A 16,373-nucleotide genomic window follows, 5' to 3' on the forward strand; every position below is an offset into this window, starting at 1 on the left:
TGACAATCTTAGGTTCTGTGAAATCTTTCAACCGTTCCCCTTCCCTGCTCCGATTTCCATCGACTGTAGGGAATTCAGGAGTGGAGTTGAAATTAATGACAAGAGATCAATCATTTGCGATGCTGCTTCAGTTTAGCTTTTTGTGTGTGTGCGCGCTAAGCTGTTGTGCTGAAGCATCCTTCGGTGATGGTCAGTGGCTAGTTTTGCAGCCTGCACGAGATAAGATTGCACTCTTGACCAGGTTTGTAGCTTGGGATTACTCCTGGATCCGACACTTCTTGTAGACAGGTGGCGTCCAGGATCACTTTTGACCAGCTTTGGCTGGAGCACCAGCAGCCGTCTCTTCTAGCACAATCTGACCTGGTTTTGGAAACCTTAGGGGTGGGCCATGACTTAGTCGTAGAGCCTATGTTTTATGTGCAGAAGGTCCTCAGCTCAATCTTCAGGGAGGAGTGGGAGAAACCTGTGTCTGAAACTCTATAGGGAGCCATTGCCAGTCAGTGTAGACAATACTGAACTAGATGGGCAAATGTGGTCAGATCTGGTTTTATGTGCAGAAGGTCCTCAGCTCAATCTTCAGGGAGGAGTGGGAGAGACCTGTGTCTGAAACTCTATAGGGAGCCATTGCCAGTCAGTGTAGACAATACTGAACTAGATGGGCAAATGTGGTCAGATCTGGTGCAAGGCTGTTTTCTACACTGCTCTGATTCCTGCATTAAACCTCCTGCCCTAATTTTATCCTAGTTTAAATGACTGTAATGCTCTCGTATGTTAGTAAAGGTAAAGGTACCCTTGCCCGTACGGGCCAGTCGTGTCTGACTCTGGGGTTGTGCGCTCATCTCGCTTAAGAGGCCGGGAGCCAGCGCTGTCCGCAGACACTTCCAGGTCACGTGGCCAGCGTGATGAAGCTGCTCTAGCAAGCCAGCACCAGCACAGCACACGGAAACGCCGTTACCTTCCCGCTATAAAGCGGTACCTATTTATCTACTTTCACTTAGGGGTGCTTTCGAACTGCTAGGTGGGCAGGAGCTGGGACCGAAGGATGGGAGCTCACCCCGCCGCGGGGATTCGAACCGCTGACCATACGATCGGCAAGTCCTGGGCACTGAGGTTTTACCCACAGCGCCACCCGCGTTCCTCTCTCGTATGTTAGGCTGCCCCAAAGCCGCCCTGGAAACTTCAACCAGTCCAAACTTCAACCAGTCCAAACTGCAACTGCCAGGGTTTAGGCTGGGGCTCAGGGACCAGAACATGCAACTCATACCATCTTCATAGGTTACGTGTTGGTTTCCAGGCACTGGTATTGACCCTTAAATCTGGTGTGAGGAACCTTTGTACCTCCAGAGGTTTCTGCGCTACATTATCCCTGGCCACTGTCCATGCTTGCTAGTGCTGATGGGAGTTGCAGTTCAACAACACCTGCAAGGACAAAGGTTTCCCCACTCATGGTTGTTATTTGTTCTATTTATTAAATTTATGTACCACTCTTCATGGGAGGGTCACAATATAAAAACACAAATGTACATAACGTAGTAATAAACAAAAACAGTAGCTACCCTCACAGTTTAAAAGGCCATAGATTGTTGAATTAGCCAAAAGCCTGGGAGCAGAGGAATATTTTTGCCTGGCACCTAAAATATGTAATGAAGGTGCCAGGTGAGTCTCCTTGGGAAGAGCATTCCGCAAATAGGGAACCACTGTAGAAAAGACCCATTCTCGTGTTGCCACCCTCTGGGCCTCTCATGGAGGGGGCACACAAGGAAGCACCTCAGTGATGTTTTCATTGCATTTACATTTAAAAATGCAGAATTGGACAGCGAGGAGCTTGAGCAAAGCCAATTTTAGAATTCCCTCTCCATCTAGGAGGAGAGACCTTCTTTGTTGATTTTTAGCCCACAATTTCTTCAGGTGGAAAAAGGCTACTAGCTACAGAGGGAAAGGGAAGGGGACTCTAGAGGGTAAGCACTTTTTTATTTTTAAAAAACCCCTTAAAAACGGCCAATGCTTGAAAACGTAGGACCAGCTGCTCAAGCCTGAGGCTGCTGTTTGTTTTTGAAAAGAACAAATGACAAGAGAAACGTATAAATGACTGTGCTTGGGGCTTAATATTTTGCTCCTCAGCGTGCAACTCTTATATGGAGGCACCTGGCAACACTCCTGGGACTTCAATTTATAGATGACATTCCCGATGTCTTCCGTTCTTACTCTTGCATTTGCTGCTGCCTGGGTATTTGCAATGCTCATTGCCCCTCTTCTGTTTCAGCGTGACATACGAAGACCCCCAGGCTGTTAAAGGACTGGCATCTGCCCTGGATGTTCGGAAACACAACGCAGGAGGGGTAAGTCGCTTCTCTGCCCTGTTGCATTGCAGACAAAGGGGGGTTGCTCTCAAGCTTCGCTGAGAGCGTTGAATGCGACTCATGTGTTTCCTTCAGTCCTATCCTGAGAGTTTTGCGTGCGTCCAGCTTCAAATTGCAGAAAAGAGCTGTGAAGCACGTGTGGTCAGTGGTGCTAAATTGTGTTTTCCTAGAACTGTCTAAGGTTTGAATACTTCGTGCTAATTTCTGGAGAGAGCTGACAGGTATCTAGCCTGACGTTTCTCAAGAAGATTGCCTGTTTCCCCCCAGTTACGTGTGTTAGCAGCACACCGAACGCTGACCCAGAAAGCAAACCCAACTCTTAGATTCTCCGGCTTTGTATGGATAAATATGAATCAGAACTTGTGCTCGGTGCAGGCAACTTTCTAAAACCTGCTTCTTTCCAGTGATCTGAACTGGGAGCATGAATGGTCTTCGGGGCAGTGATTCTCTCCCCATTCACCTCTCTGGATGAGGAATCCCGATTTCTCTGTGGATTCCAACCCAATTGCCTTCCCATCCTTTGGGTGGCAACATTTGTCCTTTGAACTCACCTTCTCTTCTTTAGTGTTCCGTCCTCTTGGGGGCGCGAGAGAGCACATCCATTGCAGCAGCATTCGAGCTGGCCTTCTCCAGGGGTTTCCTTGCACTCCGGGTGTGGGGTGGGGGCATGGCCTTCCTGGAGGGGTCCTGAAGCCTGAGTGTGTGTTGGAGAAGGAAGAGCTGTGGGGCATGATGATAAATGGAGGGAAGCTGCTACAGAAAAATAGATGTGAGACTGGCAGAAACTGGACTTCTCACCACCAATTTTACCACCTCACCACAGCAACAGGGGGTCCTATGGGAAGGCTCCCAAGAGGAGAGAGAGGCAGGTGAAGAACATCTCACAGGATGCTCAAGATGTATTTTCTCACTCCTGCCCACCCCAATTGGTATTTGTCACCAATTGCTCTGTGCCAAGGATCTTGATACAGTGATACCTCGGGTTACATACGCTTCAGGTTACAGACTCCGCTAACCCAGAAATAGTACCTCGGGTTAAGAACTTTGCTTCAGGATGAGAACAAAAATTGTGCTCTGGTGGCACGGCAGCAGCAGGAGGCCCTATTAGCTAAAGTGGTGCTTCAGGTTAAGAACGGTTTCAGGTTAAGTATGGACCCCTGGAACGAATTAAGTACTTAACCCGAGGTACTAAGTGGCCTGGGATTCCCACCCCACCTTAAGCAAATAAAATAAATGTTATATGTAGATGGTGATACTTTAGGGGTTTTTCCAATTATTTTTATTAATTTTCCAAATTATTACAAATCCAACCAAATCACTTTAGGGATTTTTATTTAGATAAATAACCTATAAAAATGCAATGTATGTTATGAATATCACTACTAGCATACATATAGAAATTATAAGCATAATACTTTTTTCAGAGATGGTTCCATTTATATTTCCTCCAGTATCATATGAGGGTTTCCTTCATCTTGTATTCTCACACTCCAGTAAAATATGTTGTCAGGTTTTGTTTTTGTATCAGGTTAACGTTTCTTGCAGGCGACCTTGGAAGGATATGTATCCTGAAAGGCGGGGTATAAATTATTCTATCGAATCAATGAATGAATAGTAGACAGGTGGAGTCTGGAAGCATTTCTGACTGGCATAGGCAAAGCATATTCTAGAATGTAGTAGTCAGTGTTCTTCAACCTTTTATTTTTATTTGTACACCACCCGGGGAGCTTTGTCATCAAGCAGTTTATAAATTTCTGGAAGCAGTGAAAGGCCAAAACTAGGCTGAATCCTGATAAGACACAGATGATGGGCAATTCCTGTGTCTGTGAATTAGGTGTACAAACTGTTTTGGGAGGGGTTGCACTGCCCTTGATGGAATAGGTTTGTACTCTGGGAGTGCTTCTGGATTCTGATTTGTCACTGACTTGCCAGGTGGCTTCTGGTGTACTTAAGCTCAGCTTATGCTGGTCACCAGCTATGGCCATTCTCAGACCAGGATAGCCTGGCTCCAGTTGCCCATGCTCTAGTGACATCCTGCTTAGACTACTGCGATGCTCTATTTGTGTGGCTTCCCTTGAAGACAGTCTGGAGGTTGCAGCTAGTGCAGAATGTGGCTGCTAGGTTGGCAAGAGGGGCAGCCTGATGTGCCCATGTGTCACCAGTCCTGACAGCTCTGTGCTAAATGCTGGTGGATTACCAAGCCCAATTCAAGGTGTGCCAAGTACCTAAATGAGCAACTCCCCCGGTTTCAGCCATCTCGAGCCTTGTGATCATCAGGGGGAGGCCCCTCTGTCACTGACCTGTGAACAAGGCCTTCTCAGCGGCAGTTCCCCGTTTCTGGAATGCCTTCCCTAGCGAGGTGTTTCTGTTTCTACCCTTATTGACTTTCAGGAAAGATTTAAAAACCTTCCTGCTTACCCAGCAAATTTAGTGGTTGAAATATACTGGCTATGGCAACCTCGAAATCTGCTACTGATGGTTTATGGTGATTTAGATGGTTTATGAATTGTGTTTAAGCATTTTAAGTTTGTTTCTCCTTTAATTCAAATTGCATTGCCATAACGCTTCGATGTCGGGCTCCTTTGGAAGGAAAGACAGGCTAGAAATGTAATAAATAATAATTCTGAGAAAGCTCGCACCTTGCAGCTGGATGAGCATCCTTCTCTATTAACCTGCGCTCCTGTTTGATTCATGCTTTGGTTACCTGGGCTGCTTGTCTTTCCCCCATCAGTGTAGCTGTTATCAGCCTACAGCGTTGTCAGTTCAAAGGGCTCCTCTGAGTTAACCCAACAGGGTCAAAGTGTGCAAAGACGTGCATGTTTTCAGACTTCATCCTCCTGCCAAGGTGTCATCTGGCCATTTTGCTCTCCAGTGTGTTCTCAAAGTGTTGGTGAACTATAGCTCATTGTCGAAACAAAATAAAAAAATTCCTTCCAGTAGCACCTTAGAGACCAACTAAGTTTGTTATTGGTATGAGCCTCGGTGTACATGCACATTTTCTGTCATCAGTGGTTTGTTAGAATATTCAGGAGGATCCCTAACAGATGAGAGAAAATGCATTTCACAAGAATAATTGAAGCCGGTGCAGGGAGTTTACATTGCCTGTTGGTTTGGATAGGGATGCAAGGAGAAACTGCTTCCTGACTTTTCTAGAAAATACCACACACAGAGTCATTTAAAACATGTATGCTGACCTGTTCATTAATTGGCAGGCATGTGGAGTGTGGAGGCCTAAAATGATTTTCTTCTGGCACGTTGTTTTTAAATCCTTGCATACGGGATTACAGCCTAAATGTCCCATTGAATTTAGTGGGACTTACTCCTGAGGAGCCATTCATAAGGATTGCACTGTTAAAACCTTAAGCTGCCTGGGTTCTGGTTAAGGCAGTGCAAGCACCTTACTGTACCTCCCTGAACAAGCTTGATCTCATGAGATTTTAGAAGCTAAGCAGAGTCATACGTTAGTAATTGGTGGGGAGATCTTAGAATAGCAGTGGCTAACCCTATCTTACTGCTTTTATATTGTAAGTCACGGTGAGGGTGTGACTCCAGGCTAAAAGGCATGAATTTAGTAATATTAATCTATCTTCATATAATGACGACGGCAAGTAGTGTTTACCTGACCAGAAACTCATTTATTTGTCTGAAAAGAGTGTTTGCCTTGGACAGAGGGTCCCAGGTGGGTAACTCAGGCAGCCACAAGCTGCCAATTCCTGGGGCAGTGTGCACCCGAGGGAGAAAAAGCCCTCGATAATTCTCCGGCACTCTCAGTTCACAGTAGTTTGCTGGCCAGAAAACTGAGATTGTCACTTGGAGGAGAATGAGACTTACTTGCAAATCAAACACACACACACACACACACACACACACACACACACACACACACACATTTTGCCAGCTTGTATGCCTTCACCTATCAGAAAGCAAGGTGTGTTTCAGAAATGATCTACCTTTCCTTCCAAGAAATTTTCCGCTTGAAGACCTGAAAGTTGGTTTGGGTTGTTTGTGTTGTTTTTTTTTACTTGCCACAGCTGAGTAATAATTTACAGACCTGGGATGGGTGAAGTGGTATCTGAAGCCTGGAGGTCATGGGCTCGTCTTTAGGAAATGTTGTAATCTCTCCATCTCGCTGTTGCTTTGCCATTTCCCTGTGTCCCCCCAGCCCCAGCACCCCTTTTGACTTTTTAATGGGAATTTCTGTTCTCAACACAGAGGAGAGGTAAAAGTGGCAGTTCAGACATGGAGCCCATAGACAAGTGGCTAATGACGCAAGGAATGGTGAGGAGGATTTCTCCAGTCGAGTGACGCCCCACCCCTTGTTGTCCCCACCCCCATCTCCTCCTCTAAATAGCATAACCATCCTCTGTTTACCTGTCACTCATCCTGTTGAAAGAACGCAAATTGGACAGTGCAAGGAGGTGGGTCCCCACCTGTGAAGGGGTGGGGAAGTGGGACCACTGGCCAAGGTTAGGAGACCTGGGATAGATATTTTTCAACAGGGATGCGTGGCAGCGAAGAAACATGTATATTACCATGTTTGTTTCTAAAACTCACATGGACCTCTCCAGTTCCTTTCACTGTCCCAATTTAAAAAAGAGAGAAATATATATGTGCAGTATCCACATTTCCTCCAAAACACAAGTTCTGCTCTTTAAAATGGGGAGGGTTTGTGTTCGTTTTGCAAAAAATAAAATAAAATAAGTTTAATAGCCTGCCCCTGCAGCACTAAGCAGTATGACCAGAAGCTCAGATCATATGACACTGTTCAATGCTTCCCTGAATTTTCTCTCGGCAAGAGCTCTGGAGCAGCGGAAACAGATAGAGTGCATTGTTTTGCAAGAGGCTTCCAAGTGGGTTTCCTGCAAAACAGGGGAGTGTATCTGCTGGACTAAATATGGCTGAACATAAATTCAAATCTGTTGTTGGGGCATCCTCTTATTATTTTTTAAATTTATTTTAAATTTATTAGATTTATATGCTACCCTTTATCCGAAGATCTCAGGGTGGTTCCCAAGATAAAAACACAAGATAAAATCACAAATAAATAGTTAAAACAACAAAACAATAGCCCCCCCCAAAAAAACCATTTAAAAGTCTGTAGAATATTAATCACCCAAAGGCCTCATTGAAGAGCAGACAGCAGAGCTTCTGTGCTGTGCTGCATCTGGGAACTGATGGTTGAGCCATTTCCTCTCCCCAGGGAATCTTGGGAACTGTAGTTGTCCGAGGGGGACTTTAGAGCCCTGAGCCCCAGCACCCTTGCTGCACTACAATTCCCAGAGTTCTTGGGCTGTGATGGGGTGGAGCTATGACAGTCAAAGTCTTATATAGCCGTTCTCGTGATTTTTCTCTTGGTGAAAGCATATTACTAGCTATGGCTAAATGTAGTCTTTAGGCAGAATGCCTTACGTCCATGGGGACTTGGAATTAACTTCCATAATCCCCCTTAGCTCCTCGGAAAACATGGTATCCTGGGAGCAAAGTATCCAAGCAGGGTGACAGTTTAATATAGTGAAGACAGCGCCCTTGACCCATCCTGACAGAGGCCAAATGTGTGTTTTCCTTCAGCTCTGCAGCCCTGGTGCCACAATGGGAGCCAAGCAGGAAAAGCTTTGAAGGACCTTGAACCCTCGCTTCTGTTTAATGTGCCCTGAACTGAGGAGTAAGAAGCAAAGGGTGCCAAGCTGTAACTCTAGAGTGCGGGGAGGGTGTTTAGACTACAGCTCCCATCAGTCCCAAGAAGCGTAGCGAGTGGTCAGAGATTTGATATCCTCCAACATCTAGAGAGGGATGCGGGTGGCGCTGTGGGTAAAACCTCAGTGCGTAGGACTTGCCGATCGTATGGTCGGCGGTTCAAATCCCCGCGGCGGGGTGCGCTCCTGTCGTTCGGTCCCAGAGCCTGCCAACCTAGCAGTTCGAAAGCACCTCCGGGTGCAAGTAGATAAATAGGGACCGCTTACCAGTGGGAAGGTAAACGGCGTTCCGTGTGCTGCAATGGCTTGCCAGATGCAGCTTGTCACGCTGGCCACGTGACCCGGAAGTGTCTGCGGACAGCGCTGGCTCCCGGCCTATAGAGTGAGATGAGCGCACAACCCTAGAGTCTGGCAAGACTGGCCCATACGGGCAGGGGTACCTTTACCTTTTACTAACATCTAGAGTGCCATGGGTTCTTCATCTCTGCTTTAGAGTTCCCTTTCCTTAGACTTGCAACTCAGCTGCCTTGCAAGAGATAAAACATGGGGCTGAGTAGGGTTGAGGGCAGGGGAGTGCACCCAACTGAGAGGCAAAACAGAGTATCACAGCTTCTGCTGCCTCCCCAAGGAGAGGAGAACAATCACTGTTGGTGAACAACTTAGGAATGAGGGGAGAAACTAGATTCAGTTAGCATTTAAAGGCAAAGCCTAATTTAGACTTTTTGAAACAAATGCACAAAGCAAAATGAAGCCGTCCTTCCAAATTTGCACTTTGCACAACGCAGTTCTCCAGCCAGGTAATGTGTGCAAAAATGCAGCTACTGTGGTAAAGTGTCCATAAAAAATGGATGTATTTGTCATAATAACATGAAAAAAACTGCATTATATTAGGCAACAGTGCTTTGCAAAAAAAAAAAAAAAAAAAAAAAAGTGAGCGCAGGAGATGTTTGCACAAACAAGCCGGTGAATTCCAGTGAGGGAATTGCAAACTGATGTGGTAATGTGGAGAACTGAACTTAAGATCTTAAAGATGATAAACTGAGTGAAACCAAAATTGACAAATTCAGCCATTCAAAGAGGGTATGTGCAACCCTCTGTATCCTGATGCCTCTGGGATAGCTCAGTCGGTAGAGCATGAGACTCTTAAACTGAGGGTTGCGGGTTCAAGCTCCACATTGGGCCAAAGATTCCTGCATTGCAGGTTGTGGTCCTTCCAATTCTAGGATTTGATTCTCTTCTATTCTCAAAAGGCGACAGCACCTACCTTTTCCTGTCCAGGCAGATGGGTGGGTGCGTGGGAAGATGCAGAAGAAGGAAGCAGAGAGCAATTCCATACCTCATTCCTTCTCTTACAAACATCAGGTGTGTTTAGGGAGTCTGTTTTCCAACTCTCCCCTATTGTCACTCATCCTACAATTTGGTTCTGCTTGGGTGCTGTTCCCAAGGGTCAGAGAAGCCCAGAGTATGTTTTTCTCACTTTCTCTGCTGCCATTTGAAATTGATAGGGGGGAGTACAAAACTCTTCCTCCTGCCCTGCCCATATTTGCTGCTGTCTTGTGTTTGTTCATTTTGGGAAAAAGGATACTGCAGCCTTTGTGTCGGCCATAACAACTGTAGGGGACTGGTTTATTCCCCCTTACAGGGCATTTTAACCTTGTTTGTTTTTAATACGGATGTATTTGGCATCCCTTTAGAGTCTAACTAATCCGTAACCCAGTTTTCTGTCTGAATTAGCGGTAGCTCTTAACCGTGTCCATTAATAGAGTACGTAACAGAACTGACAAACTGCAGGAGTTACAAGTGGCCTAGTACAGATGGTTCTACTCAGGTATGGCATGGTTTTCTACTGAAGTAAAGCAAAAAAGTTTTTATTTCAATGCTGTCTTCTGTCAGTGTCACCTGAAAGGGGCTAGAGGACCAGAGGGATGCCCCGCTGAATATTGTCTCTTGGACCAGAAACTTTGCTCAAAATACCCTCTTCTAAAGTCAGACTTCGCCAAAGAAATTAAAAAGAATGCATTCCCCTCACCTTTGTAAACTTCAGTTTTTGGTGCCATTTCATTCCACCAAACTATACTAGAATTCACATCCCTGGTTTTATCCCATATGGTGGTTCATTATAGACCTCATCGCAAACCAGATGTTGGGAAGCTTAAGCATAGTTTGCTGTGAGATCTGAACTGGCACACCATGGCTTGCACTTGGCCATAGAGCCGGAATCCAAAACCATTGTGTCAGCAACAGCTTGGCATGATGTCTGAATTGGCAAGCCATGGTTATGACCAGCAAATATCTGATACTGCATCTTGACCCTGTTCTGCAACCCCAGATCTGCACAGGACAATAGCATTATTAATGTGGTGGGAGTGCCCTTGCCACATTTCGTTAGAGACAAATTGTTCCCTTTCCAGGGTTGGGCTTGGAGAAAAGCCAGTCCTGTGAGTTTGCAATGCAAGCCAACTCTGCACAGCATTGAGTTGCTGGCAGCCTTGGTGTCTCATACCCACCTCCCTATATCTGGACCAGGTTTGGAATTCCTTTAAAGTAGCTGTCGATTAAAATGACAGTGAATGAATGTTTTTAAAAAACCAAAACTTTAGAGGGAATGATACAACCTGTTGGAAGGATGAGGAGAGTGTCAGGCTTGTAACCAAATCAGTATGCTATGTATGCATGTTATTTACAGTGGTGCCTCGCAAGACGAAATTAATCCGTTCCGTGAGGCTCTTTATTTAGTGGTTTTTTCGTCTTGCGAAGCAAACCCATTGACAGCTTAGCGGATTAGCACTATTAGCGGTTTAGCGGCTTTTAGCGATCAGCTGTTAAGCGGCTTATCAGCGGATCAGCTGATAAGCGGCTTAGCGGCTTAGGAAAAGGGGGGGGGAGCGGAAAAAACCCGCAGGAACTCGCAAGACATTCTTGTCTTGCAAAGCAAGCCCATAGGGAAATTCGTTTTGCGAAGCGCCTCCAAAACGGAAAACCCTTTCGTATAGCGGGTTTTCCGTCTTGCGAGGCATTCGTCTTGCGGGGCACCACTGTATATTGTGCAAGCTGGTAGAACCTGGGCTTGCAATCTCTTTTTCTCCTACTTACTCCCACTTGGTTACTTTTTGCACAGCCTTAAGGTGAGGCTGGCACTGTCTTATCAGCTGTTGCTTGCTGGCCCACTGTAGGTCAATATCAGCATATCAGTGCAATGCTTTCTAGAACTTCCCTCTTCAGGCCATGCCAGTTGTCAGAGCCAAATGAGGATGCTGCTTTTGAAGTGCATCAGGAAAAGCTGGATCCTGCAACCTGGATGAATTGTGCAAACAGACAAAATTAGTTTTGGGTACTTGCCATATTTCATGTAGTGCTGCTGCTGCTGCTGCTGCTGTTAGTCACACTAGCAGCTGGATCACACTGCTGGATCACACCAATAACCCGTCTAGTCCTGAATCCTGCTCTTACAGATGCCTCTGGCAAGCACATCAGCAGGACCTGAGCACATTAGTGCTCTCCCCACTTGTGATTCCCACCTAGCAAATGCTTTTCAGAGGCATCCTACCTCTGACAGTTGAGGCAAACCATAGCCATAGCCCTGTCCTCCTTTTCCAAAGCCTTCTTAAGTTAGCAGCCTTTGCTACATCTTACAGATTCCACCAGGCAGAGCACATCTCCACTCCCAAGCCCAGGAAATTTCACCAGACACACCTGGGCTCCATGGTACCGTCTCTTTTTTCTCAAGGACTAAAAGCTTGCATGCTTTACTTTTTAAATGGCCACGGTTCTACTCCGGAGTGGTGGAGTTCACAGAGCCCTGTTTCATGGTTCTCTTAAAGAGAAGTGTTGGGTTGCATGATGAAACATCACATGCTCGGCGACTGCATATTTTGAAACTAAAGTGCCTTTCAAGTGTTACAGTGAAAAGGATGGCTAATCTGCAGTGGAAACGCAGGAAACCTTTGGCCCTTAAATGTTTGGGAGTTATCCATCATCTCCTCTGGGGTTCATAACTTATTCTTCATTGGGTCCATGTTGAAGCTGACAGCTTATCCACTCTGACTCTGGTGATCTCAAGCAGCTGTTTTCAAAGCTGTGGGGTTTTTTGGGGATCCCCATTATTCCTAAAGACCAGCTTTTCCAATTTTCCCTGCAATGTTCAGCCACATAAGAGTTTTGAGTAGATTTTGGTGAATACTTACGAGGTCCTGGGACGCGGGTGGCACTGTGGGTAAAAGCCTCAGCGCCTAGGACTTGCCGATCGAAAGTTTGGCGGATCGAATCCCCGCGGCGGGGTGCACTCCCGTCGCTCAGTCCCAGCTCCTACCAACCTAGCAGTTCGAAAGCACCCCCAGATGCAAGTAGATAAATAGGGACCGCTTACTGGCGGGAAGGTAAACGGCGTTTCTGTGTGCTGCTCTGGTGCCGGTTCTCCAGAGCAGCTTTGTCATGCTGGCCACGTGACCCGGAAGTGTCTGCGGACAGCGCTGGCTCCCGGCCTCTAGAGTGAGATGAGCGCACAACCCTAGAGTCTGGCAAGACTGGCCCGTAAGGGCAGGGGTACCTTTACCTTTACTTATGAGGTCCAACAGGGTGACCAGGACACTCCAGAGGCCTGGGCACTGTTCTGTTTGAGCTGCCTATGTACCCTGGAACATAGGACCCAAAAATCCTTTGTAGCCCACAGAAGTTCTGTGAGAGAAATGCAGAGGTTTCTTGTCTGCATAGAACATGGACTTCACCAGTCTAGCTCAGCATTGTTTACTGTGAGTGGCAGTGACTCTCAGGGTCTCAAGCAGGGAGCATTCTCAGCCCTACTGGAGATGCAAGGATTGAACCTATTTTCTCTGCCACAGAGTTATAACCTTTTCCGTGGAAAAGGTGCAAAGTGGAAGTTCCACTTGTCTAAAAGAACCCCTTTGGATATTTTTTTTTAAATCTGATATTGTCCTCTATGGATTTACTCAATTCACATGATAATATTAGCATTATTATTAGGCAGCTTATATGCCAAACTGGTTTCTAAGTGGTTTATTCCTCTCCAAAACAGAGCTGGGAAAAATCCCAGCCGCCCAATGTCTAATGGCAGCCCCAGTGAGAAAATGGCAGTGCGCTCTCCTCCATTGCAGGTCAGGGATAGCACCGGGAAGTGAGATACTGGTGACTGCAGTCCTACCCATGTTGACTCAGATGTAAGCCCCATTGAATTCAACGGGGCTTACTTCCAGGTCATTTGGTGCGGGATTGCAGCCTGAATCATCCCTCTGGGACATTTGCAAACATGGACACAATGACTAGCTGAGGTACCCCCATAGCTTTCAATTCTAGCTTTCCATCCTAGTGCAATATAGCACTAGGAGCCTTTGCTTCTGCAGAAAAATACTACCTAAGCAATATGAATAACACAAAAACACTTGGAGCCATAGTTAAGTTTAGTAGCATTAAAAAAGAGAGAAAGAAATCCAACTAAGGGACAGTGTTAAGTAAAGGCTCAGTTGAGCTAAGCAATGTTGGTGGATTCCTCCATCTATTTTAGTTCCTCACCTCACGCCTGCTTCTCCTATTCCCCCACTGGGATTCATAAGGGATTCCAATAATGCCTGTCTCTATAAGGCTTGAATATTGGACCTAATGCATTTCAAAAGCGGGGAGGGGGGGGAGTCCTATTGCTATTCTTGTCTCTTCTCTCCTCACCTTATGCCCCTTCCTCAGCTGGTCCATCTTGCCAATGAAGCCCCAGGCATTCATTCCTAAAAAGATCTATCCATTATTATCCCCGATTTGGAAATTTTGGAAGGCCTGCAAATTTGCCATTTCCCCTCTTATCCCAGCCTTTTAAACAAAACACATTTCTATCAAGATACTAGCCCACCTGTAACCGGCAGAAGCTCTCTAGGGCTTCAGGCAGGAGTCTTTCCTAGCCCTAACTGGAAATGCTAGGAACTGAACCTGCAACCTTCTGCACGCAAGGCAAATTCTCAGCAACGAACGGAAGCTTAGTTCTGTAGAAGAAATTGCCGGCCGCCTCTTTCCATGCACGGAGGAAGGAGTGTGCAAACCTCATCCCCATAATGCTCAGCCACATTTTCATGTTGCTTCTGAACCAGACCCAAGCCTTGCACCTGCAGATCAGACTCCCCCTGTCATTGGTGCAACTCATTTCTCCCGTCTCCATTTCTTGATCTCTTGCGGTGAGCAATTGGGCATGTCATGGATACCTCTTTCTTTCATGTTTTGGATTTCACATCCTATCCAGCCGTATCTAATATTCCAGCCTTAAGAGAACCAGGTCCTTCAAACTCAGAGCCATGCTGGCCCTTCCCCTCAGATACTCAGCCAGACCCTGGCCATTTCACTCATCGCAACCTTTTTTGTTTGCCGAGATGTTTTCTTGCTTCGCTCATTGCTTTATTTGTGGTGTTGTTGTTGTTGTTGTTGTTGTATTGCAATTCTTCACAGCAGTGATACATCTCACACAGCATATGTTTTTTTTCTCCAATCCCCAACCTTCTTTTTTTCCCTTTCCTCTTTCCCTCTCATTCTGTGGCCATGATTGTGGATGTGTGGTGTCCTTGTTTTATTTTTTGCCTGCCTCGCTCTATCTCTTTGCTGCACTCCCTAGATTCCCGTCACACAGTCCTCTGTCATGGATGACATTGAGGAATGGCTCAGTACCGACGTGGTAAGACTCTCTTCTTTTGTTTTGCTACTTTTAAAAATTTCCTTTGATATGTTTCTGCATAAGAGGCTGCGCACATCACTCCTCTCAGTGGGAAAAAGCAACGCTGTCTGTGAGCAGCTGTGGCCATATTAGTGCTGAGGGATTCTGTTCCGCGGTCCATCCAAGCACCCCTATTTTCCAGGGACAGTCGTGGGTTTACAGAAGCCGACCCGGTTTCTGATTTGATCCCGGAATGTCCCGCTTTCCCTTAGGACATCCCTATTTTCATCAAATAAATTTTGGAGAGCATGTAATTATGTGACCCCCGAGCCAAGGAGATAAGTAACTATGCAACCTTTAGAAAGACATCTGAAGGCAGCCCTGTATAGGGTTTTTTTAAAAAAATGTTTCAAGAGAAGAAGAAGAGTTTGGATTTGATATCCCGCTTTATCACTACCCGAAGGAGTCTCAAAGCGGCTAACATTCTCCTTTCCCTTCCTCCCCCACAAGAAACACTCTGTGAGGTGAGTGGGGCTGAGAGACTTCAGAGAAGTGTGACTGGCCCAAGGTCACCCAGCAGCTGCATGTAGAGGAGCGGAGACGCAAACCCAGTTCACCAGATTACGAGACTACCACTCTTAACCACTACACCACACTGGCTCTTTCATGTTTTATTATGTTTTTATATATTTGGAAGCTACCTAGAGTGGCTGGTGCAACCCTGTCAGATTGATGTGTTTGGAGGGGGTATAAATAATAAAATTCTTATTATTATTATGGAATAGGATGTCCCTGTTTTCAAGGGAGAAATATTGGAGGGTATGCCATCCACACCTCAGCTTCATGTGGCTTGTGAACCCCTGGTGCCTCCTTTAATTCCTCCTCATCTGTGCAGGCATTCTCCTCCAACTGCCGCTGCCCCACACTTCTCCTTAAATTGATGTAGCTCTCCCAATTTCTGTTTTCATAGCATAGGGGAATCTCAAGATTTAGGGAGGAGAAACTCGGTGAGACAGCAGTAGTTGGAAGAGAATGCCCACATGGCAGAGGAGGAATTAAATTAGCAGTTCACAGTCCACATTAAGCCAGGTATGGACACGCCCTCAGATTGTGAGGGAATGCTACTGTTGAATGCTTCCCTCAAACATTTGCGTATCTCTCTCACACACACAGTTGTAGCTCAGCCAGCCCAGTTCCTGATGTGCTGTTTTTCTACCTAGAACATAGCATTCTTTACATACACACACACACACACACACACACACAGAGAGAGAGAGAGAGAGAGAGAGAGTTCTTCAAGTGCCCCTCCTCAAGGCTTTATCCACATACAAGACGGAGGCGTTAGCAAGCTTGGGGAACCTAAAGATTTGTAGAAATATGGGCTGGGGCGGGGAGAGAATCAAGGGGAAATACCGTATTTTTCGCCCCGTAAGACGCACCAGCCCATAGGACGCACCAAGTTTTTTGGGGGGGAAATAAAGGGAAAAAAAATTATTTCCCCCCCAGGCACTTGTGGGGCCGGCAGCGGTGAGAAGCGCTCTTCTCCCCGCCGCCCGCCTTCAGACCAGGTCCGGGGACAGCAGGAAGACGCGCTGCGCCTCCCAGCTGTCCCCGGAGCTTGCGTTTTTTTGGGGGGGAAATGAATAAAAAAAAATTATTCCCCCCCCCAGCCGCGGC

The 16,373-nt window shown here is 46.3% G+C and overlaps 1 protein-coding gene across 4 annotated transcripts in view; it reads left to right on the plus strand.

Annotated features, from left to right (window-relative positions):
* TOM1L2 (target of myb1 like 2 membrane trafficking protein) overlaps positions 1–16,373 on the plus strand; it is a 49,293-nt gene that overhangs the window by 26,458 nt on the left and 6,462 nt on the right. Inside the window, exons 12-14 of one of the 4 annotated variants that reach the window (XM_081839837.1) lie at positions 2,264–2,339; positions 6,573–6,638; positions 14,658–14,717. In XM_081839837.1, coding sequence (XP_081695963.1) covers positions 2,264–2,339; positions 6,573–6,638; positions 14,658–14,717 — 202 coding nt within the window. The remainder of the gene's footprint in view (positions 1–2,263; positions 2,340–6,572; positions 6,639–14,657; positions 14,718–16,373) is intronic. The other 3 variants (XM_081839838.1, XM_081839839.1, XM_081839840.1) reach the window with 3 other exon arrangements.

The sequence above is a fragment of the Podarcis erhardii genome, assembly GCF_964252035.2.
Source record: "Podarcis erhardii genome assembly, chromosome: 14".
NCBI classification, from domain to species: domain Eukaryota; kingdom Metazoa; phylum Chordata; class Lepidosauria; order Squamata; family Lacertidae; genus Podarcis; species Podarcis erhardii.